The sequence below is a fragment of the Rhinopithecus bieti genome, unplaced genomic scaffold, assembly GCF_001698545.2.
Source record: "Rhinopithecus bieti isolate Rb0 unplaced genomic scaffold, ASM169854v2 scaffold_35856, whole genome shotgun sequence".
NCBI lineage: Eukaryota > Metazoa > Chordata > Mammalia > Primates > Cercopithecidae > Rhinopithecus > Rhinopithecus bieti.
This window is the reverse complement of record NW_016815820.1, coordinates 3,313,147-3,336,537: the sequence shown is the minus strand read 5'-3', so window position 1 is coordinate 3,336,537 and position 23,391 is coordinate 3,313,147. Positions and strand designations below refer to the sequence as shown.

The window sequence follows — 23,391 nt, the reverse complement described above, 5'->3', positions numbered from 1 at the left end:
GCCTGTAATCCCAGCACTTTGGGGGGCTGAGACGGGCGGATCACGAGGTCAGGAGTTCGAGACCATCCTGGCTAACACGGTGAAACCCCATCTCTACTAAAAAAATACAAAAAGCTAGCCGGGCGAGGTGGCTGGTGCCTGTAGTCCCAGCTACTCGGGAGGCTGAGGCAGGAGAATGGCGTAAACCCAGGAGGCGGAGCTTGCAGTGAGCTGAGATCCGGCCACTGCACTCCAGCCTGGGCGACAGAGCGAGACTCCGTCTCAAAAAAAAAAAAAATACAAAAAACTAGCCAGGCAAGGTGGCTGGCGCCTGTAGTCCCAGCTACTTGGGAGGCTGAGGCAGGAGAATGGCGTAAACCAGGGAGGCGGAGCTTGCAGTGAGCTGAGATCCGGCCACTGCACTCCAGCCCGGGCGACAAAGCGAGACTCCGTCTCAAACAAACAAACAAACAAAAAAACCCCAAAAACTATTGTCTTCAGGTTACTAGGAATGTCCTAGACAGAAGCAGTAGCTATAAGGCAAGCAGGAGACACCTGATGAAATCTCTGACAAAGCACCACCCCAAATCTCCAGAACCTCAACAACAGGAAACCAGAGCCACACGGTCCCACGGAGCAGAAGAGTAAGCTGATAATCTATGTTTTTGAACAACGGACCCAAGAGAATGGGAGGGAAATGGGAATCTGAAGCGTGCTGCCATTTGCTAACAGCTGAACAACACGCACTGAGTTAAATTCAGTCATTTCACTCCCTAGAAATATTTACTACTTTTGGAAATATACAAAAATCTCTATTCTCCAGTAAAATAACTTTTTAAAATGGACTTAGTCTTATAGTCAAATCCAGTTTTAACCTGCAGACAGCAGTGGGTCAGCCAGGTGCAGTGGTTCACCTGAAGTCAGGAGTTTGAGACCAGCCTGGCCAACACAGTGAAACCCCATCTCTACTAATAATACAAAAATCAGCCAGGCGTGGTAGCGCGTGCCCATAATCCCAGCTACTTGGGAGGCTGAGGCAGGAGAATCGTAGAACTTGGTGGACGGAGGTTGCAGTGAGCTGAGATCACTCCACTGCACTCCAGCCTGGGCGAAAGAGCGAGACTCTGTCTCAAAAAAAAAAAAAAAAAAAGATAGTAGTAAGTCAACCAAAGGAGTGCAAATCTTAAGCAATATGGAGATACTACTGTAACTCACACTGGTCACATGCAGAAAAAGTATATTCTAGCTAGACTGAGTAACTCATGGTATAACTTCTCCCACCCCATAAGCAGCACCTTAAAAATGAACTTTTCTCCTATAGGTTAACAATAAATCAGCTAAAAGAGGGGCAGCTTCAGTAACCGCCTAAGGAATACATAGGAAGAGAATAAGTTAGTTGTGACTCTGGCTTTCAGTGGTGCTAAAGTTAGGCCCCTCCAGCCATACTGTAAAGTAAGTATTAGTACAGACACGAGTTTCAGAGTAAGTTCTGGACTGACAAAAGGACAAAGCTCCACAGACATTGTATGTGTGTGTGTGTGTGTATTTTAAAGGACAAAGTTTCGAGAATGCTGCCTTCATTGGCAATGGCTTAGAATTATTCCTTCCTAACTTTAAATACAATGATTGCTATCCACTTTGTGGGGAGAATGAGCAAGAAATAGGAAGAATGGCCTTCTTTTGACAGAGTAGGAAAATTACAGAGATTGCTGGGATAACTATCTTCATCAGGCTGTTTCATGGAGTATTACTATCACTGGTATTTATACTCATAATGGAAAAAAGCAGGCTTGCTCTATGCTTAATAGCAGTTAAGGAGCCTTGCTGACCCCTGCTGGCTGATCCTGTAATTGTAGAATCTGCACAAATTGAAAGGCGTCCAACAATTAAGGACAAAAGGAAGAACTACAAATTCTTTCCTAACCCTGAGAATTTAGCAGAGTTTCTGATTCTGGGGCCAGCCTCACCTTTATTCAGGAGGTGGTAGAAATAGAAGGTGGTCCAATCACATTTCATTTTTTCCCCTTTTATTTACCATAATGAAATGTAATTCCTTCCCACACTCTTTCCACTCTAGATTGTCTCCCACCTCCTAAAAATATGGGCAAAGACCTAAGATTCCTAAGGGCTCCTACCTGTAACTCATGAGTCCAGGTTGGCAGTCAGGCCGAGGGTCACTATCGAAGGACTATGCCATCTTAATTTCACACTTGGGTGATTGGAATTTCGAAGGTCCAGCTCTTTTCCTCTGGCATGAAACCAATGGGAGAAGAAAAAAAACAACCACACAAAGCCACTGGCCGACTCACCATTTCATCAGGAACATGAGCTCTCCACTGGAGTCTGTAGCTCCAATAATCCGTTCCGGCTCCAAACCTCGAGCAAAGCCTCGTGGCTTTTCTGACTGTAAAAACAAGATTGGTAGAACAATTTTATCTATATGGGACTATTATCTAGACTGGAACTATTCCTGTGTCTCTGATTAATGTAATCACAAACTCTTTTCTTTTTTTTTTGAGACAGAATCTCTGTTGCCCAGGATGGAGTGCAGTGGTGCGATCTCGGCTCACTGCAGCCTCTGCCTCCCGGGTTCAAGTAATTCTCCTGCCTCAGCCTCCTGAGGAGCTGGGACCACAGGCGCATGCCACCACACCCGGCTAATTTTTTGTATTTTTAGTAGAGATGGGGATTCACCATTTAGTCAGGATGGTCTTGATCTCCTGACCTTGTGATTCGCCTGCCTCAGCCTCCCAAGGGGCTGGGATTACAGGTGTGAGCCACTGTGCCCAGCCCAAACACAAACTTTTTTGCCAGTATTTCACCTTTACCTTGGCTCAAAGTAAGAGAGCTGTTAGAATTCTTTGGAGTGATTATTCATCAATGTTTGAAGCGCATGAGATTTTCCCATATGTGAAAAGGGATATACAGCCCAAGCAAAATCAATGTTTACACCTATCTCTTCACTCTCAAAAATCAACTTACTTTAAGGTACTGATTAAGTCAAAATAGCCACCTCACACCTTTAATGATTAAACATTGAAAACCATTTTTTACAAGAATGAATTCACTTGCCCTTTTATCTGTCCCCAGCAAGTATTCCATTTACTGCTCCTGTACCATGGATAAAAAGTAAGAGATCATGTGGCTTCATGAGAGTACACTCTCACTTTGTAGGCATTAGCCTACCTAAGATTTCAGAACTAAGAAGAGATGGCTGCTAATATCCGGGAAGAAGCAAAACAGAACTACTTTGACAGTAGTTTGAATTGTGGGCTAGTAAAAATTCTTACTTCTATCCTTACCTCTTCTTTCTTCTTCTTTGGTTTGCTCTCCTCTCCCTTATCTTCAGAATCAGAATCAGCTTTGCGCTTGCCTCCCTCTGATTTATCTGTCTCATGTGCTGTTTTCTGTGACTGCAGAAACTCAGCAATGAGGTCGGGGCAATCCAGGTTTTCTTCTGGCTCCCATGTGTTGTCCTCACTGAAACCAGAGGGCACAGGAAGTCACACTTTCACTCAAAATAAGTATAATCATACTAAGGATAATGGTAAGAGGACAAGAGCTCAGATGTCCATGGAAAAGCTGAAATTTCTTGGGGAATGAGGAGGCTTTTTAGTATAAATAGAAAGCTAAGAAACTGGCTTCCTTCAAAGGCAAATGACTTTTATTTGTCAATTTAAATCGGTCTACAGCCACACACAATATTTCTCAGAAATCACTATGGGCTGCATACAGTGGCTCACGTCTGTAGTCCCAACACTTTGGGAGGCCCAGGTGGGAGGACTGCTTGAGGCCAGGAGTTAGACAAACCTGGGCAACTAAGTGAGACATGGTGGTGCATGCCTGTGGTACTAGCTACTTAGAAGGCTGAGGTGGGAGGATACGTTGAGCCTGGGAAGTTGAGGCTGCAGTGACCTATGACTGCACCACTGTACTCCAGCCTGGGTGACAGAGCGAGACCTTGTCTCAAAAGAAAGAATTTTAAAAAAGAAGTCATTCTGCTTTGTATTATAAGCAGTAGGCCATGTTCCTAACTAAACAATAAGCCATGAAGGTGGGGACTGAGTCATACTGTTTCCATCACAGCATTGGAGGTCTCACACATCTGTAGACTCCTGATAAACACCTGGTGGCTACATTTACCTGTGTCAGTGAAACTTACTCTGAGAACCCCTTCCACTTTAGGAGGTACTCCACTTTGCCCTTTACCACTCGACGGTCGAGAACTTTTTCCACCACATATTCCTCTTCCTCCTCTTCTAGCACCTCCTCCACTTTCTTCTTGTTTTGTTTTTTCCCCATAGTGCCCGCCAGCTTTCTGGTGTAAAGGGTGACGCTGCTAAAATGATAAATGAAATAAAAAGGGAATTAGGGAGCACTCTTATTGGTTAGATAATATCTGGATGGTAAGAAAACCAGGGACATGACAGGTGATAATATTATATGCTGCTTATAATAAGTGTTACGCCTATTCTTACACTCGATACACAATAGTTTTCTGATATGTGCAGTCAGAAAGCTCATAAAACAGCCCCAATTAATCTTACAGCAAAACTTTTTTTTGAGAGATGGAGTCTTGCTTTGTTGCACAGGCTGGAGTGCAGTGGCACAATCTCGGCTTACCGCAACCTCCGCCTCCTGGGTTCAAGTGCTTCTCCTGCCTCAGCTTCCCATGCAGCTGGGACTGCAGGCGTGTGCCACCAAGCCCAGCTAATTTTTGTATTTGTTTTTTTTTTTTAGTAAAGATGGGACTTCACTATGTGTTGGCCAGGCTGGTCTGGAACTCCTGACCTCAGGTGATCCGCCTGCCTCAGCCTCCCAAAGTGTTGGAATTACAGGTGTGAGCCACTGCGCCTGGCTTTCACAGCAAACTTCTTTATTCTTGTGTATCCATTTACAACTTTTATACCTATTCTTTGTAATTTAAAAAGGCTCCCAATACTCCTTTTACCATAAAGCATGGTATCTAGGGCCAGGCGTGCAGGCTTCCATCTGCAATCCCAGCATTTTGGAAGGCCAAAGTGGAAGAATTCCTGGAGCCCAGGAGTGGGTGACCAGCCTAGGCAACATAGCAAGACCCCATCTCCACACACACACACACAAATCTGTAAAAGAGCATGGTAGCTAAAATATTGCATTAAACTGAAAGAAGGCCAGGCGCAGCGGCTCACACCTGTAATTCTAGCACTTTGGGAGGCCGAGGAGGGCAGATGGCCTGAGGTCAGGGATTCAAGACCAGCCTGGCCAACATGGTGAGACCCTGTCCCTACTAAAAATACAAAAATTAGCCAGTCATGAGCCAGGATCGCATGACTGTACTCCAGCCTGGGCAACAGAGTGAGACTCCTGACCTCATGATTCGCCTGCCTTGGCCTTCCAAAGTGCTGGGATTAGAGGTGTGAATGACCCTGCCTGGCCCTTTTTTTTTTTTTCCTTTTGAGACGGAGTCTCACTCCAGCCCAGGCTGGAGTGCAGTGGCACAATCTCGGCTCACTACAACCTCCGCCTCCCGGGTTCAAGTGATTCTCCTGCCTCAGCCTCCTGAGTAGCTGGGACTACAGGTGTGAGCCACCATGCCCAGCTAATTTTTGTATTTTTAGTAAAGACAGGGTTTCACCATGTTGGTCAGGCTGCCAGGCTGGTCTTGAACTCCTGACTTTGTGATTCGCCCATGTTGGCCTCCCAAAGTGCTGGGATTACAGGCACGAGCCACCAAGCCCGGCCCCGCCCCCAGCCCCACCCCCCTTTTTTTGAGACGGAGTCTCACTCCAGCCAGGCTGGAGTGCAGTGGCACAGTCTTGGCTCACTGCAACTTCCGCCACCCGGGTTCAAGTGATTCTTCTGCCTCAGCCTTCTGAGTAGCTGGGACTACAGGTATGTGCCACCATGCCCAGCTAGTTTTTGTATTTTTAGTAGAGACAGTGTTTCGCCACGTTGGCCAGGCTGGTCTCAAACTCCTGACCTCAACTGATCCACCTGTCACAGAATCCCAAAGTGCTGGGATTACAGGCATGAGCCACTGTGCCCAGCCGAGTTCTCTTGTTCTTTATGCACTCTTTTCTGTATTGAACTTACAATTCACAAATTTCTTGTTAACTTATTGTATTTAGTTTATTTAACAACTTTTCTTCTTTTTTGAGCCAGTGTCTCTATCACCTAGGTTGGAATGCAGTGAAGTAATTATGGCTCACTGCAGCTTTGACCTCCTGGGCTCAAGTGATTCTCCTGCCTCAGTCTCCTGAGTAGCTGGAACCACAGGTGTATGCCACCATGCCTGGCTAACTTTTTAAATTTTCAGTAAAGACACGTTCTCACTATGTTGCCTAGGCTTGTTTCAAACTCCTAGGCTCAAGTGATCCTCCCACCTCAGCCTCAAGTACTGGGATTACAGGCATGAGTCATCACACCTAGCCTCCAATTTATTTCTAAAAACTAAGGAAGAGTCATAAAATGCCAGAATGACCATGGAATTCTAAACGGGAACCCTGTAATAATTTGGAAAACAAGTGTGGGGAAAACAGAACTGTAGTTATCAAAGATAATAGAATCTGAGTTTACTCCTTTATAAAATACATCAAGCTGCGTAACATCTAAGAGTTTTTCCAGTGTTGAAATTTTAGTCCTTCATCTTATAAATCTTACAAATCTATTTAGTCCTTCATCCAAATTTCACTTTTTTGAGGGAGGGGGACAGAGTCTCCCTCTGTCACCCAGGCTGCAGTGTAATGGTGCTATCTCGGCTCACCTACGCCTCTAGGGTTCAAGCGATTCTCATGCCTCAGTCTCCTGAGTAGCTGGGACTATAGGCGCCCGCCACCAGGCCCGGTTGATTTTTGTATATTTAGTAGAGATGGGGTTTCAGCATGTTGGCCAGGCTGGTCTCCAACTCCTAACCTCAAATGATCTGCCTGCTTTAGTTTCCCAAAATACTGGAATTAACAGGCATGCGCTACTGGACCCAACTCTGACTTCTGACAGACTTAAAGACTTAAAGATTACCAATTTCTGTCAGTAGATGGCACTATATCAATGAAACAAAATTGATCAACAAAACTGGCCAAATAATTACTTGGATGGCAGGTAATCCAAGACAAGGAAGAGTTACTTCTCTGCTTGAGTTTTCTAAATACTGTAAAACTGGCATGTATAGACAGACTGCATGTAGAAAGAGTCCATCTACAAGGCCAGGTGTGGTGGTTCACACCTGTAATCCCAGCACTTTGGGAGACCGAGGCAGGCAGATCACAAGGTCAGGAGTTTGAGACCAGCCTGGCCAACATGGTGAAACCCCATCTCTACTAAAAACATAGAAATTAGCTGGGCGTGGTGGCAGGCGCCTGTAATCCCAGCTACTCGGGAGGCTGAAGCAGGGTAATTGCTTGAACCTGGAAGGCGGAGGTTGCAGTGAGCCGAGATCGTGCCACTGCACTCCAGCATGGGCGACAGAGCGAGACTCTGCCAAAAAAAAAAAAAAAAAAAGAAAAGAAAAGAGTCTATCTACAGACTACATGAAATATAATAAGCCTTTCACATATATCAGGATCATTGTTATGAATCAGCTATATCATCTACAGATGCTTTATAGTCTCAGAAATAAAAGTATATTCCCATATCTGCATCTATGAATAATGCTGACTTAATGTTTGGTAACTAGAAAATTCTAGATACTGTGTGGAATACTAGATATTAAGGAGAATAAGAAATGTTCCCTGCCTTCCTGAAGCTTAATGTCTAATAAGAAATAATTTAGATACTTCTTCTACCAAAGGTATTCTGAAATCTTGCAGGGTGGCACAGAATTTTTCTGAGGTCCTTTTAGTGTGGCTGAAGACAACACCTACCCCTTGTCCGCACAGTTCTGCACTCTGAACACACATCAGTGTTAAGCGCTCATATACCAGTCTGACCAACATGGAGAAACCCCATCTCTACTAAAAATACAAAAAAATTAGCCATGCATGGTGGCACATGCCTGTAATCCCAGCTACTTGGGAGGCTAAGGCAGGAGAACTGCTTGAACCCCGGAGGCAGAGGTGGCGGTGAGCTGAGATGGCGCCACTGCACTCCAGCCTGGGAAACATGAACCCAACTCTGCCTCAAAAAAGTAATAAAATTAAAAAAGAGCTCACATAGCTATCTTCAATACTCCTCCTCTCCATTTACTCATTGCTACAGACTCTGCTTTCCTTCTCTACCCAACCCCTTGTTGTCTTTTAGAGAAAGTTCTAGGTAAGTCTTCCTTTCCTTCTGTTACTAAACAGACTAACCAGTGGATTGCATGTAATCTTTGGCTAATTCTTGGCTAGCTTTATTGTGCCTATGATTTAGGGGCATGTGCTTCTTCCTGGAGGGAGACACTTTCAGGTTTTCAGAATTCTGATTGCCCAGTGACAAGTGTTATTTTATGAGAAAAGAAAAATCTAACTTTCCTCTTGGATAAATGCAGTGTTTTCTCCCAAGAACACATGCTACTCTTTGCTTGCTTCCTTTCACTGTCAGCTGAAGGGGTGGCAAGATTCAATATCAGTCTTTGGTTACAGCACAGGGAAAAGTAAACTGACAATCACCTTTAGGTACAAGGCTACCACCAACACCTTTTCTCAACAGACAGAAAGGAAAGAGTGAGTCATGGACTGTCTAAAATCAGTAACTGGGCCAGGCGCAGTGGCTCATACCTGTGATCCCAACACTTTGGGAGGCTGAGGTGGGTGGACTGCTTGAGCCCAGGTGTTCAAGATAAGCCTGGGCAACATAGCACGATGCTATCTCTACAAAAAATTGACAAATTAGGCTGGGCGTTGTGACTCACACCTATAATCCCAGCACTTTGGTAGGCTGAGGCGGGCGGATCACCTGACGTTGGGAGTTCAACACCAGCCTGGCCAACATGGTGAAACTCCATCTCTACTAAAAATACAAAAATTAGCTGGGCTTGGTGGTGCGCACCTGTAATCCCAGCCACTCAGGGAGCTGCGGCAGGAGAATTACTTGAACCCGGGAGGTGGAGGTTGCAGTAAGCTGAGATCATGCCACTGCACTCCAGCCTAGGGGACAGAGTAAAACTCCGTCTCAAAAAAAAAAAAATTTTACGAATTAGTCAGGTGTGGTGGTGTGTGCTTGTAATCCTAGCTACCTGGGAGGCTGAGGTGGGAGGACTGCTTGAGCCTAGGAGTTTGAGGTTATAATGAACTATGATAGTGCTACTAGACTCCAGCCTGGGTGACAGAGCGCAATCCTATCTCCAAACAAAACAAAGCACACGGCCCTCCAACTAAACGCCCCCCAAAATCAATTACTGTCCTCTAATAGCCGATCTCCCAAGTAATTAAAGGCACTCTATCACTATGGCTTCAGAATTCACAGCTATTTGAGGATCTGTATTATTTACATTAATAATTATATTTGTCTGAGGCCGGGTGCGGTGTCTCACACCTGTAATCCTAGCACTTTGGGAGGCCGAAGTGGGCAGATCACGAGGTCAAGAGATCGAGACCGTTCTGGCCAACATGGTGAAACCCCATCTCTACTAAAAGTACAAAAATTAGCTGGGTGTGGTGGCGCTCGCCTGTAGTCCCAGCTACTTGGGAGGCTGAGACAGGAGAATTGCTTGAACCCAGGAGGCGGAGGTTGCAGTAAGCCGAAATCGCGCCACTGCACTCCAGCCTGGTGACAGAGCGAGACTGTCTCAAAAATAAATAAATAAATAATATTTGTCTTAGAAAAATAAACATCCTTTTTTTTTTTGAAAAGTTTAATCTATTTGTTTACTTAGAGACTAGGTTATGAGACGGCCTAATTTTTGTATTTTCAATAGAGAAGGGTTTTCGCCATGTTGCCAACGCTGGTTTCGAATCCCTGGACTCAAGCGATCCACCTGCCTCGACCTCCCAAAGTGCTGGGATTACAGGCGTAAGATCTGGCCAAAAAATAAAACAGCACTGACTTTTATCCACCTGATCCTTCTGCTATGAGCCGAAAGGGTCAGCATAGCTTCTAACTGATCTCTACCTACTGCAAGCTTCTTCTCCCTTTACCATTAATTAGCATGGCCTCAGAGAGGAAGTGTCATAGAATGGCATAATTGTTAGGTAAAGAAAGCCCGCAAATGGGGAAATCTAAAGTAAAGCATTCTCATAACTTCGATCTTTACTCATTTTTTTTTTTTGAGACAGAGTTTCACTCTTGTTGCCCAGGCTGGAGTGTAATGGAGCGATCACGGCTCACTGTAACCTTCACTTCCTGGGTTCAAGTGATTCTCCTGCCTCAGCCCCTCAAAGAGCTGGGATTACAGGCACCCACCACCATGCCCAGCTAATTTTTTTTTATATTCTCAGTAGAGACAAGATTTCACCATGTTGGCCAGGCTGGTCTCGAACTCCTGACCTCAGGTGATCTGCCCGCCTCAGCCTCCCAAAGTGCTGGGATTACAGGCATGAGCCACTGAGCCCAGCCTTTTACTTACTTTTTAAGTATTGTCTTAAGATCAACTCAAGCCGGGCACGGTGGCTCAAGCCTGTAATCCTAGCACTTTGGGAGGCCGAGACGGGCGGATCACGAGGTCAGGAGATCGAGACCATCCTGGCTAACACACGGTGAAACCCCGTCTCTACTAAAAAAATACAAAAATCTAGCCGGGCGAGGTGGTGGGCACCTGTAGTCCCAGCTACTCGGGAGGCTGAGGCAGAAGAATGGCGCAAACCCGGGAGGCGGAGCTTGCAGTGAGCTGAGATCCGGCCACTGCACTCCAGCCGGGGCGCAAGAGGGAGACTCCGTTTCAAAAAAAAAAAAAAGAGCAACTCAAATAAGAAGTTATAGAAAACAGATCCCTGCTTCTTCCTGAGCTTTCTTTACTGGCTCATCCCAGAGCATCTACATCCAGAGACTGGATTACTGGAGATTTCCAGTCAGCCTTCCCAACGTGTTTTTTTTTGTTTACAATTAGTTCTCTAGGGTTTCAAGAAAGCTGTCTGTCAAAATCAGTCGAGAGGGCAGAGATCGGTAGCACAAACCTGTAATTCAAGCACTTTGGGAGGCCTAGGCAGAAGGACTGCTTGAGCCTAGGAATTTGAGACCAGCCTGGGCAACACAGTGAGACCCCCATCTCTACAAAAAATAATCGGCTGGGTATGCTGGAAGGATCACTTAAGCACAGGAGGGTGAGGCTGCTGTCAGCTGTGATTGTGCCACTGCACTCCAGCCTGGGTGACGAAGCAAGACTGTCTTTAAAAAACAGATAAAGAGGTTGGGTGTGGTGGCTCACACCTGTAATCCCAGCACTTTGGGAGGCCGAGGAGGGCAGATCATGAGGTCAGGAGATCGAGACCATCCTGGCTAACACAGTGAAACCCCATCTCCACTAAAAATACAAAAAATTAGCCAGGTGTGATGGCGGGCACCTGCAGACCCAGCTACTCGGGAGGCTGAGGCATGAGAATGGTGTGAACCCGGGAGGCGGAGCTTGCAGTGAGCTGAGATCACACCACTGCACTCCAGCCGGGGTGACAGAGCAAGACTCCATCTCAAAACAAAACAAAAAAAAAAAAAAAAAAAGGAAAAATGATCTTTTAATTTTATTTATTTTTCTTTGAGATGGAGTCTTGCTTTGTCACCCAGGCTGGAGTGCAATGATGCATTCTCAGTTCACTGCAACCTCCACCTCCCAGGTTCAAATGATCCTCCTTCCTTAGCCTCCCGAGTAGCTGGGACTACATATGCACACCACCACTCCTGGGTAATTTTTTTGTATTTTTAGTAAAGATGTGGTTTCACCATGTTGGCCAGGCTGGTCTCAAACACTTGACCTCAAGTAATCCGCCCACCTCATCCTCCCAAAGTGCTGGGATTACAGGTGTGAGCCACCGTGCCAGGCAATTTTATTTTTTTCAATGACACAATTATCTTTTTATTTTTTTGAGACGGAGTTTTGCTCTTGTCGCCCAGGCTGGAGTGCAACAGCGCAATCTCGGCTCACCACAACCTCCACCTCCTGGGTTCAAGCAATTCTCCTGCCTCAACCTCCCAAATAGCTGGGATTACAGGCAAACACCACCATGCCCAGCTAATTTCGTATTTTTAGTAGAGACAGGGTTTCTCCATGTCGGTCAGGCTGGTCTCGAACTCCCAATCTCAGGTGATCTGCCCGCCTCAGCCTCCCAAAGTGCTGGGATTACATGTGTAAGCCATCATGCCTGGCCAATTACCATTTTCTTTCTTTCTTTTTTTTTTTTTGAGACGGAGTTTCGCTGTGTCACCCAGGCTGGAGTGCAGTGGCGCGATCTCGGCTCACTGCAAGCTCCGCCTCCCGGGTTCCCGCCATTCTCCCGCCTCAGCCTCCGAGTAGCTGGGACTACAGGCGCCCGCCACCTCGCCCGGCTAGTTTTTTGTATTTTAGTAGAGACGGGGTTTCACCGTGTTAGCCAGGAGGGTCTCGATCTCCTGACCTCGTGATCCACCCGCCTCGGCCTCCCAAAGTGCTGGGATTACAGGCGTGAGCCACCGCGCCCGGCCTCAATTACCATTTTCTAAATTCCACCCACACCCCCAATGTCAGGGGTACCTAGCGGCCTTTCCAGAATCCTGTTACACAAACTGGTTTGTTGTACTTTCTTGGCTCTTCCTAAATTCAGTCCTACTTAATTTTTAGCTTTTTCTGGTCAGTAAGTAGTCTTCTAGCTGTTTTCTGACATCTCTTCTCTACTTGTCTTTTTCCTATTTTTCTTGTCTCTTTAAAAATCTTATTGACCAGGCAGTGTGGTGGCTCACGCCTGTAATCCTAGCAATTTGGGAGGCCGAGGTGAGAGCATCACTTGAGGTCAGGAGTTCGAGACCAGCCTGACCAACATGGTGATACCCTGTCTCTGCTAAAAATCAAAAAAATTAGCTGGGTGTGGGTAGTGGGCGCCTGTAATCCCAGCTACTTGGGAGGCCGAGGCAGGAGAATCACTGGAACCTGGGAGGCAGAGGTTACAGTGAGCCGAGATTGAGCCATTGTACTCCAGCCTGGGCAACAAGAGTGAAACTCCGTCTCAAAAAATAAAATAAAAATCCTTTGACCATTACTTGTGTGAGATTTTCAAAGGGAGTAGAACCATGTGGTTCAACCAGCCATGTTTATCTTCAAAGTTTCACTGAAGTATCTAATAATAGTGAGTGCTTATTACGGTGCCAGGTACTATTACAAACACTTTACTCATTTATTTAAAAAATTTTGTTTAGATACAGGGTGTTGCTCTGTTGCCCAGTACAGTGGCCTGATCGCAACTCACTGCAGCCTTGATCTCCTGGGCTCAAGCCATCCTCCCAAGCAAGTAGCTGGGACTACAGGCTTGTACCACCAAACCTGGCTAATTTTTTCCATTTTTTTAGTGGAGACAAGATGTTCCTATGTTGTTCAGGCTTCTCTTTCTGTTTTTTTTTTTTTGAGACGGAGTCTTGCTCAGTCGCCCAGGCTGGAGTGCAGTGGTGCGATCTCAGCTCACTGCAACCTCTGCCTCCCAAGTTCAAGTGATTGTCCTGCCTCAGCCTCCCAAGTAGCTGGGATTACAGGCGCGTGCCACCACATCCAGCTAATTTTTGTATTTTTAGTAGAGATGGGTCACCATGTTGGTCAGGCTGGTCTCGAACTCCTGACCTCGTGATCCGCCCACCTCAGCCTCCCAAAGTGCTGGGTTTACAGGTGTGAGCCACTGTGCTGGGCCCCAGGCTTCTCTTAAACTCCTGGCCTCACACAATTATCCCGCTTTGGCCTCCGCAAGTGTTCGGATTACAAGTGAACCACAGCGCCCCGCCTACTCATTTATTATTTACAGTACTCCCAAGAGTTACTAGTTGAAGCTAGTAACTGAGGAGACTGGACTACAAACGTGGGAGTGTGGCTTTACAGTATGTACTCAAACCTCAGTTTGAGATCCTCAGTTGTCCTACTTAGCCAACTCGTATGGTTTATATCACAGTATTATAAACAAAAAAATCTAAAATTGCCATAATTTTTACCTAAACATTTGCTGAGTCTAAGATTCCTAGAAAAATAATACATTTGCATTATAGTTTACAGTTTACAAACTGCTACCATACTATCTCATTTAATCTTCAAAACCATCCTGTGAGATAAGCCATTCAGATGTTATATCTATCTCACAAATAGACCAAATTTAGATGAAATAAATCACCTAAGGTCACACAATTAAACAGCGCATAGCACTTCAGTAAGGCCATCTAGCAAGGCTAGGTTAAATGCCCTGTTGAACACATAAAACTAGCAGCTAGGCCAGGTGCGGTGGCTCATGCCTGTAATCCCAGCACTTTGGGAGGCCGAGATGGGCGGATCACGAGGTCAGGAGATCGAGACCATCCTGGCTAACACGGTGAAACCCCGTCTCTACTAAAAATACAAAAAAAAAAAAAAAAATTAGCCAGGCATGGTGGTGGGCGCCTGTAGTCCCAGCTACTCGGGAGGCTGAGGCAGGAGAATGGCGTGAACCCGGGAGGCGGAGCTTGCAGTGAGCCAAGATGGCGCCACTGCACTCCAGCCTGGGCGACAGAGCGAGATTCCGTCTCAAAAACAAACAAACAAAAAAACTAGCAGCTAGCCATAAACCTACAGGGTAACCTCCCTCCAGACTGTATAAGGAAAGGACACAGAGATCTCTTCAGATGACTCCTCCCTATAATTTGTCATTGGTAAATGAGAAAATGACTGGTAATGATTTTTCGCAGAAAAGACCTTGAAAGATTATGTCTCTGTTAAAAAAAAAAACAATGATTTTTAATTGGTTTCTGGAATATGAAGGTATTCATTGTTTATTAAACCTGCAGACAGAAACAAAGCTGGGTTTTTAATGCCCCAGCAGTCTTCTGAGTCTTTCAAATTGACAAGTGCTACATAGTGTAGAATTTTTGAAGTTAAACATCTAGCAAGCAGACTACAGAGAGAACTACTGAGCAAATGTCAATTTTAAGAAACCAGGCCAGGCACGGTGGCTCACGCCTGTAATCCCAGCACTTTGGGAGGCCGAGGCAGGCAGAATCACCTAAGGTCAGGAGTTTGAGAAAAGCCTAGTCAACATGGCGAAACCTCATCTCTACTAAAAATACAAAAAAATAAGCTGGTCATGGTGGTGGCGTGCACTTGTAGTCCCAGTTACTCAAGAGGCTAAGGCATGAGAATTGCTTGAACCCAGGCGGCAGACATTGGCAGTGAGCCAAAATCACGCCACTGCACTCCAGCCTGGGTGACACAGCAAGACTCTGTCTCAATAAAAAACAAAACTGGTTGGGCACAGTGGCTCACACCTATAATCCCAGCACTTTGGGAGGCCGAGGCAGACGGATCACAAGGTCAGGAGATTGAGACCATCCTGGCTAACATGGTGAAACCCCATCTCTACTAAAAATACAAAAAATTAGCTGGGCGTGGTGGCAGGCACCTGTAGTCCCACCTACTCGGGAAGCTGAGGCAAGAGATGGCGTGAACCCAGGAGGTGGAGCTTGCACTGAGCCGAGATCGCACCACTGCACCCCAGCCTGGGCTATAGAGTGAGTCTCTGTCTCAAATAAAAATAAATAAATAAATAAATAAACAAATAAATAAATAAATATGGCCCGGTGCGGTGGCTCAAGCCTGTAATCCCAGCACTTTAGGAGGCTGAGGCGGGCGGATCACGAAGTTAGGAGATCGAGACCATCCTGGCTAACACGGTAAAACCCCGTCTCTACTAAAAAAACAAAAAATTAGCTGAGCATGGTGGCAGGTGCCTGTAGTCCCAGCTACTCAGGAGGCTGAAGCAGGAGAATCAGTTGAACCTGGGAAGAAGAGGGTGCAGCGAGCCCAGATCGCCCCACTGCACTCTAGCCTGGGCAATAGAGTGAGACTCCATCTCAAAAAAAAAAAAAAAAAAAAAAAGGAATTCAGAGGAAAGCAAACTCTGAGTCGAGAACCTTCACCTCTGGAAGAATCAGAATCACCTATGGAGTTTAGAAATACAGATGCCTGCCCGGATGCGATGGCTCACGTCTGTAATCCCAGCACTTTGGGAGGCGAGGTGGGTGGATCACGACGAGGTCAGGAGTTTGAGATCAGCCTGGCCAACATGGTGAAACCCCCATCTCTACTAAAAATACAAAAATTAGCTGGGCATGGTGGTGTGCGCCTGTAGTCCCAGCTACTCAGGAGGCTGAGGCAGGAGAATAGCTTGAACCCGGGAGACAGAGATTGCAGTAAGCCAAGATCGTGCCATTGCACTCCAACCTGGGCAACAGAGTGAGACTCCATCTCAAAAAAAACAAAACAATACAAAAAAACGCTGGGCACAGTGGCTCACACCTGTAACTCCAACACTTTGGGAGGTCAAGTCAGGTCAAGACGATCCTGGCCAACATGGTGAAACCCGTCTCTAGTAAAGACACAAAAACTGTCCGGGCATAGTGGAACACGCATGTAGTCCTAGCTACTCGGGAGGCTGAGGCAGGAGAATCACTTGAACCAGGGAATCAGAGGTTGCAGTGAGCTGAGATTGTACCACGGTACTCCAGCCTGGCAACAGAGCAAGACTCAATCTCAAAACAAAAAAAAAAAAAAAAAAAAAAAAAAAAGGAAGAAATACAGATGCCTAGACCCCACTCCACAGAAAATACATCAGAAAGTGGTGTTTTTAAAGCAGTATTTTCATTTTTTCTAATTAAAATCATATATTAACATTCGATTACAAAAATGTATAATGTGGCCAGGTGCAGTGGCTCATGCCTGTAATCCCAGTGCTTTGGAAGGCCAAGGTGGGCGGATCACAAGGTCAGGAGTTTGAGACCAGCCTGGCCAACATAGTGAAACCCCATCTCTACTAAAAACACAAAAAATTACCTGGGCGTGGTGGCAGGCGCCTGTAATCCTAGCTACTTTTGGGATGTGGAGGCAGGAGAATCGCTACAAGGTGGGAGGTGGAGGTTACAGTATGCCAAGATCGCGCCACTGCACTCCAGCCTGGGCAACAGTGGGAGACTCCATCTCAAAAAAAAAAAAAAAGTTCAGGCCGGACGTGGTGGCTCATGCCTGTAATCCCAGCACTTTGGGAAAAGGCTGAGGTGGGTGGATCACGAAGTCAGGAGATCAAGACCATCCTGGCTGACAGGGTGAAACCCTGTCTCCACTAAAAGTACAAAAAAATCTCCGGGCGTGGTGGTGGGCGCCTGTAGTCCCAGCTACTCGGGAGGGTGAGGCAGGAGAATGGAGTGAACCCGGGAAACGGAGCTTGCAGTGAGCCAAGATCACGCCACTGCACTCCAGCCTGGGCGACAGAGCGAGACTCCGTCTCAAAAAAAAAAAAAAAAATTTCTTGTTGCCAGGTGCGCTGGCTAACGCCTATAATCTCAGCACTTTGGGAGGTTGAGGTGGGCGGATCACGAGGTCAGGAGTTCAAGACCAGCCTTATCAACATGGTGAAACCCCATCTTTACTAAAAATACAAAAATTAGCCGGGCATGGTGGCGCATGCCTGTAATCTCAGCTACTCAGGAGGCTGAAGCAGGAAAATCGCTTGACTCTGGGAGGCGGATGTTGCAGTGAGCTGAGATCACACCACTGCACTCCAGCCTGGGTGACAAGGGGAGACTTCCTCACAAAATAAATAAATAAATAAATAAAATAAATAAATGTTTTTACTTTTGAATTTTTTTCTTTTTTTTTTTAAATACTTAAATATATGGACTGCTTCATGAATTTGTGTGTCATCCTTGCATAGGAGCCATGCTAATCTTCTCTGTATTGTTCCAATTTTAGTATATGTGCTGCCTAAACAAGCACCAGTTTACCCTTTTATACAATGCAATCTATCTTTGACATTATTCCATAAAGATCTCCATCCCTAACAGCTGCCATAGCATTCCACTGTATGGTTTCCTTTTTTTTTTTTAATTATGAAGAATACTGTTTTGACATTGGCAGTGAGCCAAAATCGCACTACGGCACTCCAGCTTGGGCGACACAGGAAGACTGTCTCAATAAAAAACAAAACAAACCCCAAAACTTGCTTATAGTGTCCCAAGGAATCCAGGGACAGTGTAAATCTGAATCGAGTAATTAATTCACAGCTCAATTTTAAGAGCTGGCATCTGCATCTTTCTTTTTTTTTTTTTGAGATGGAGTCTCACTCAGTCGCCCAGGCTGGAGTGCAATGGCGTGATCTCGGCTCACTGAAAGCTCCGCCTCCCAGATTCACGCTGTTCTCCTGCCTCAGCCTCCCAAGTAGCTGGGACTACAGGCGCCCACCACCACGCCTGGCTAATTTTTTTGTATTTTTAGTAGAGACTGGGTTTCACCGTGTTTAGCCAGGATGGTCTCGATCTCCTGACCTCATGATCTGCCCATCTTGGCCTCCCATAGTGCATGAGCCACAGTGCCTGGCCAGGCATCTGCAGCTTTCGAAGCTCCACAGGTGATTTTGATGAACATTCTTGGCTAAAAGCTACTGCTATAAGAGGATTGGCAAAAACCATATTCCTCAAATGAAATTACACACATTACTGCAGACATAAATCAGTTCTCGGGGCCAGGCGTGTTGGCTCAGGCCTGTAATCCCAGCACTTTGGGAGACTGAGGCGGGCGGATCACCTGAGGTCAGGAGTTCAAGACCAGCCTGACCAACATGGAGAAATCTTGTCTCTACTAAAAATACAAAATCAGCTGGGCATGGTGGCACATGCTTGTAATCCCAGCTACTAGGGGAGGCTGAGGTAATCACTTGAACCCAGGAAGGAGAGGTTGCAGTGAGCCGGGATTGTGCCATTGCACTCCAGCCTGGGCAACAAGAGTAAAACTCTGTCTCAAAAAAAAAAAAAAAAAAAAATCAGTTCTCATAGTTCGCTAGAATACGGGTGAACATTTTATTTTCTCCATTACATTTAGAATAACAATGAAGCAGTAAGGGAAGTAACAACTGATGTGCTTGAAAACAAAACCTCCTCTATATCACATTCAACACCATCTAGTCTAGATCTTTGTTGTACAGCAATGACACTGGAAGAGCACTGCTTAAAAGATCCTCAGCATCCCTTTCACCAGAAGAAAGGTAACAGGAGCACCAGAAGCATGATTATGGTTGCTGTGTGGTCTGCTTCCCAGTGAAAGACCTGCTTAACCAAACACCAGGATAATAAGCAAAACACAGCTGTCATGATTCCAAGTCTTGGCCCCTAATACCTTTCACTTCTCTGACCCCTCAACTTTATGTCTATAGGTAGTCACATATAGTTACTGTATAACTCAGTTTCTTCATCTATAAAACAGACTTAATGACCCTCATGGGATAACTGAGAGGTTAGCTTTCTTCTTTTTTGAGACGGAGTCTCGCTCTGTCGCCCAGGATGGAGTCCAGTGGCATGATCTCGGCTCACTGCAAGCCCTGCCTCCCGGGTAGCTGGGACTACAGGCGCCAACCACCACACCTGGCTAATTTTTTTGTATTTTTAGTAGAGACCGGGTTTCACCATGTTAGCCATCCTGGTCTCAATCTCCTGACCTCGTGATCCGCCCGCCTCAGCCTCCCAAAGTGCTGGGATTACAGGCGTGAGCCACCACGCCTGGCCCTGAGAGGTTAGCTTTTATGACCCCTGGCATTAATTATTTATATATTTGCACATACACTCTACTTCTTCATTAGACGCTGCTTAAGCAGTATATATTCAGAGATAGCTCTCTGAAACCCAGTGCACTGAGAAAAACTCAATGAGAAAACATTTTTATCCTACAGATCTGGCTGAAATTCATGACTCGGTTTCTCCAAAGAGCAGAGCAGTTCCAGAAAACACTCAAGAAGAACCCAGATATGGCTACCATGAATGAACCAAGAACTACAAAACAGAGAAACCAAGATCTTATTTCTGGAGGACTGAGACAGAAGAGCTGCCAGAAACAGAAATCACAATACATATACCTGAAGCGCAGGAATTTCTTGTGCTTTTTCATTTATCTGGCCCAGGGAGGAGAATAAAATCACAAAGTTTGTGTAATAAATGGCAAAAGGAGGCCAGGCACAGTGGCTCACGCCTGTAATCCCAACACTTTGGGAGGCTGAGGTGGGAGGATCACCTGAGGTCAGGAGTTTGAAACCAGCTTGACCACCATGGTGAAACCCCATCTCTACTAAAAATACAAAATTAGCCAGGCATGGTGGCACATATCTGTAATCCCAGCTACTCGGGAGGCTGAGGCAGGAGAATCACTTGAACCCGGGAGGCGGAGGTTGTAGTGGGCCGAGATCGTGCCACTGCACTCTAGCCTGGGCAACAAGAGTGAAACTCTGTCTCTAAACAAATAGATGGCAAAAGGAATTTACCTTCCGAGGAGTAAAGGAAGGAAGTACATTCTGCATACAAACAGAAAATTTTAACAAAATTTATTTGTGCCGGGCGCGGTGGCTCAAGCCTGTAATCCCAGCACTTTGGGAGGCCGAGATGGGCGGATCACGAGGTCAGGAGATCGAGACCATCCTGGCTAACCCGGTGAAACCCCATCTCTACTAAAAAAAGACAAAAAACTAGCCGGGTTTGGTGGCGGGCGCCTGTAGTCCCAGCTACTCGGGAGGCTGAGGCAGGAGGATGGAACGCCGGGAGGGCGCGAGCTTGCAGTGAGCTTCGAGAGTCTGGGCCACTGCACTCCAGCGCGCTGGGTTGACAGAGCGAGACTCCGTCTCCAAAAAAAAAAAAAAAAAAAAAAAAAAAAAAAAAAAAAAGAGATTTATTTGCCTGACAATTTTTTTTTCTTGAGCACAGAGTCTGCTCTGTCGTCCGTAGGCTGCGTGCAGTGGTGTGCATCTCGGCTCACTGCAAGCCTGCCACCTCGCGGTGGGTTCAAGCAATCTCTCCTGCGTTCAAGCAATTCTCCTGCCTCAGTCTCTCGAGGCGTGCACCACCACCCCGGCTAATTTTGTATTTTGGTAGAGATGGGGTGTCACTATGTTGGCCAGGATGGTCTCGATCTCTTGACCTCATGATCTGCCCACCTCAGCCTCCCAAAGTGCTGGGATTACAGGTATGAGCCACCATGCCCGGCTATTTGTGACAAAAAAATTTTTTTTTGTTTTTTTGAGACGGAGTCTCGCTCTGTCGCCCAGGCTGGAGTGCGGTGGCCGGATCTCAGCTCACTGCAAGCTCCGTCTCCCGGGTTTACGCCATTCTCCTGCCTCAGCCTCCCAAGTAGCTGGGACTACAGGCGCCCGCCACATCGCCCGGCTAGTTTTTTGTATTTTTTATTAGAGACGGGGTTTCACCGGGTTAGCCAGGATGGTCTCGATCTCCTGACCTTGTGATCCACCCGTCTCGGCCTCCCAAAGTGCTGGGATTACAGGCTTGAGCCACCGCGTCCGGCCTGTGACAAAAATTTTAAGATTTCTGATGACCTATGTAAGTATAAAAATCAGTTTTCGTAATCCACACAGTGAAGTTCCATAAGAAACTTTGGAGATTGTGATTTCAACCTCAGTTTTTATTTACACGTATACAATTTTTTCTAGCCAATCACCCAATAAACAGTCTAAGAATTCATATAGCTTTTGCTGTACTCAAGACAAAAATATGGGAATCAGCTTTGATTCTTCATCCTCCATAACCAGTCTCTCACTAAATCCTGGTAATTTTATATCTTTTTTTTGAGACGGAGTCTCGCTCTGTTGCCCAGGCTGGAGTGCAGTGGCCGGATCTCAGCTCACTGCAAGCTCCGCCTCCTGGGTTTATGCCATCCTCCTGCCTCAGCCTCCCGAGTAGCTGGGACTACAGGTGCCCGCCACCTCGCCCGGCTAGTTTTTTGTGTTTTTTTTTAGTAGAGACGGGGTTTCACCGCGTTAGTCAGGATGGTCTCCATCTCCTGACCTCGTGATCTGCCCGTCTCGGCCTCCCAAAGTGCTGGGATTACAGGCTTGAGCCACCGCGCCCAGCCAGTTTTATATCTTAAATATCTTCCAATTCATACTTTTTCCTAGCCCCACTGCTACTGCTCTATTCCAAGCCACCATCATCTCTTGCATGGGTAACTCCTGATCCAATTCATTTTCAACAGTAGCCAGTGATTTCAAAATGAAAACCTATCTCTTCACATCATTATCTGTGGGCATTTGAGCTGAAGGTCCCTGCACTTACACCTATCAATCGTAATTACCTTGTGCTTTGCCCAACTTTTCACTTAACCAATTTCCTTAGCTTAATGTCACTTCCTTAGAAGTCCTTCCCTGAAGCCCCAGACAACTCTGTATGAACAAGCTCCTATAGTATTCATTCACATAAAAATTATCTACTGGGCACCTATCATGTGTGAGGTGCTGGAAAAATGGGGTGGACAAGATAGACAAAATCCTTGATCTCTTAGACCTTATTATTCTAGTGCAGACAAGTGAGTGAGCACTATTGAGTGTGTGCACACATGTATTTGCAAAGCATGGCACAGACAATAAACAATAAAATATTACTGATGTTACAAAGCAAATCTCTTTAGAATAACATTTAAACAGAAACCCGAACTACAAGGAGACAACTCAGCCAAAATAAGAAAAGCACTCCAAGTTTAGGGAATAGTTGGTTTGAAAGTCCTAAGTTGAGAATCAGCTTGCTTTATCTGAGGAAAAGAAATGTGGCCAGGTGGAAAGACCTTGACTAGACTGAGGAAATCGCAGGCAGGGAGAAGATGACAATTATTTTGCGTATCACTTCTTACTTCATTCCTTTTCCATCTGGTTCTTTTACTATTCCATTTTCTTTCCTCCCCTTTTACCCCCAGTTTAGGTTGAAGATCTAGTCAATTAATGGCTATCAAAGTTCGTAACTGCAGATCTTCTAGTATTTGTTTGTTTGTTTGTTTAAGATGGAGTTTTACTCTTGTCGCCCAGGCAGGAGTGAAGTGGTGTGATCTCAGCTCACTTCAGAACTCTGCCTCTGGGGTTCAACCGATTCTCCTGCCTCAGCCTCCCAAGTAGCTGGGATTACAGGTGCCCGCCACCATGCCCAGCTTTTTTTTTTTTTTTGAGACAGAGTCTCACTCTGTTGCCCAGGCTGGAGTGCAGAGGGGCGTGTTCTCGGCTCATCGCACCTTTTGCCTCCGGAGTTCAAGTGCTTCTCCTGTCTCAGCCCCACTAAGTAGCTGGGATTACAAGTGTGCGCCACCATGCCCAGCTAATTGTTTGAATGTTTAGTAGAGACGGGGTTTCACCATGTTGGCCAGGCTGGTCTCGCACTCCTGACCTCAGGTGATCTGCCTGTCTCAGTCTCCCAAAGTGCTGGGATTACAGGCGTGAGCCACCACGCCCGACCAGATCTTCTAGTTTTTAATACTATTAAGAAATAAAATCGGTCGGGCACGGTGGCTCAAGCCTGTAATCCCAGCACTTTGGGAGGCTGAGATGGGTGGATCACAAGGTCAGGAGATCGAGACCATCC

At 46.1% G+C, this 23,391-nt stretch overlaps 1 protein-coding gene across 3 annotated transcripts in view; it reads right to left on the bottom strand.

The window, feature by feature from the left end:
- Positions 1-1,140: 1,140 nt before the first annotated feature.
- Positions 1,141-23,391, bottom strand: part of CBX1 (chromobox 1) — a 32,070-nt gene continuing 9,819 nt past the window's right edge. For 2 of the 3 annotated variants that reach the window (XM_017854024.1, XM_017854025.1), the window contains exons 2-4: positions 4,142-4,318; positions 3,282-3,459; positions 1,141-2,383 (exon numbers count right to left, since the gene is read on the bottom strand). In XM_017854024.1, the coding sequence (XP_017709513.1) occupies positions 2,285-2,383; positions 3,282-3,459; positions 4,142-4,281 (417 nt within the window). In that variant the 5' untranslated portion in view covers positions 4,282-4,318 and the 3' untranslated portion in view covers positions 1,141-2,284. The remainder of the gene's footprint in view (positions 2,384-3,281; positions 3,460-4,141; positions 4,319-23,391) is intronic. The other variant, XM_017854023.1, reaches the window with a different exon arrangement.